The sequence below is a fragment of the Plectropomus leopardus genome, unplaced genomic scaffold, assembly GCF_008729295.1.
Source record: "Plectropomus leopardus isolate mb unplaced genomic scaffold, YSFRI_Pleo_2.0 unplaced_scaffold8074, whole genome shotgun sequence".
Lineage (NCBI taxonomy): Eukaryota > Metazoa > Chordata > Actinopteri > Perciformes > Serranidae > Plectropomus > Plectropomus leopardus.
In genome coordinates this window covers 1-1,433 of record NW_024688954.1, presented here as the reverse complement: position 1 = coordinate 1,433, position 1,433 = coordinate 1, and the positions used below count along the sequence as shown (strand labels likewise).

At 40.3% G+C, this 1,433-nt stretch overlaps 1 protein-coding gene across 1 annotated transcript; it reads left to right on the top strand.

Moving 5' to 3' along the window:
- Positions 1-4: 4 nt before the first annotated feature.
- On the top strand, positions 5-1,403 carry LOC121940233 (major histocompatibility complex class I-related gene protein-like; the record flags this gene model as incomplete). Its single annotated transcript, XM_042483049.1, has 2 exons — positions 5-146; positions 1,074-1,403. Coding segments are annotated over 2 exons (472 nt in total), but the record flags the coding sequence as incomplete, so codon positions are not given.
- Positions 1,404-1,433: the final 30 nt, after the last annotated feature.

The window sequence follows — 1,433 nt, the reverse complement described above, 5'->3', positions numbered from 1 at the left end:
TGAGAAACCGCAGGCTGAAATCATTAAACAAGAGTGGAATGAAAATACAATTTATATGGAGTCTTGGATAAGATACCTCAACACAGAATGTGTTGCTTGGCTGAAGACGTCTTTGAACTATGGAAAGAATCTTCTGCAAAGAAAAGGTAGAGTCCCATAACCGGATGCTTTCTGAATGACGATGAAGTGAAGTGTCTTATGTTTTATGTTTTTAACTTCAATTAGATCATTCTTTGATCATTAATCACATGTTGCAAAGGGTTTGAGCAGTGTGTCACACAGATGCTATAAAGGGTGCTCTGTGTGTCGCTATCAGATGCTGAGGGGTGGGCTTGCATGGTATTTAATATTAATTACTTTCCGGAAATCTCACAGGGTATATGACAATATTAGTGTGTGTCATTTACACAAAATAAGCAATAAAAACCAATTAAATGTTCACAAAAATAATATTTTTACACCTTTTTTTCATCTTTAACAGATAATTTATCTGTACACCTTATGAGTTCAGCTTCTTTCACCAAAAAAAGTAAAGTACAAAATAAAACTCACCCTCTCTCGCCAGTAGTCTAGTTAGTAAGTCCAATGCTCCAGCAACCACCAGCTCCAGTTTGGTTGAAATAAATCCTTAATTCAAAGTTACAGGCAAAAAACCTGCTGTTATTCCCCACAGTCTCTTTCTGCCAGCTAGCTGCCGGCTGTTTACAGTCCTTTAACTTCCTCCACCACAAGGTGTCTTGGTGTCTTTCAGCTTAGCTGCCTGTTCCACCAGTAAAGACCAGAGACTGCACCTTGGTGGTGCATGCTGTGCACTACATACAATGAGTTTAATAGAAAAAATAGCACCTGTATTTTGGAAATTGTGCCTTCAAGATTTCTTCATATCCTGGTTTACTGTTACATGGTAATAGCACCCAAGCCTACCAAGGGATATGACAAATTTGACAGCCTGTTTCTAGTTCGTCTGTAAATTTAATTTAATTTTATTTTTTAACATAACATCCCAACTATAACTTCTCCCGTCACCATTAGGTGACTTAATAATTCTAAAACTGTATTTTGTAACTCTTCAGACCTCCCCTCAGTGTCTCTCCTCCAGAAGTCTCCCTCCTCTCCAGTCAGCTGCCACGCTACAGGTTTCTTCCCCAACAGAGCCGTCATGTTCTGGAGGAAAGACGGAGAGGAGATTCATGAGGACGTGGACCTCGGAGAGATCCTCCCCAACCACGATGGATCCTTCCAGATGAGCATTGACCTGAACGTTTCATCAGTCACACCTGAAGACTGGAGGAGGTACGACTGTGTGTTTCATCTCTCTGGTGTGAAAGATGACATCGTCACTAAACTGGACAAAGCAGTGATCAGGACCAACTGGGGAAAAATGGCGTCTACAAAAGACAAAGGTGAGTTGTTTTTTGTTGTTGTCACTTTCT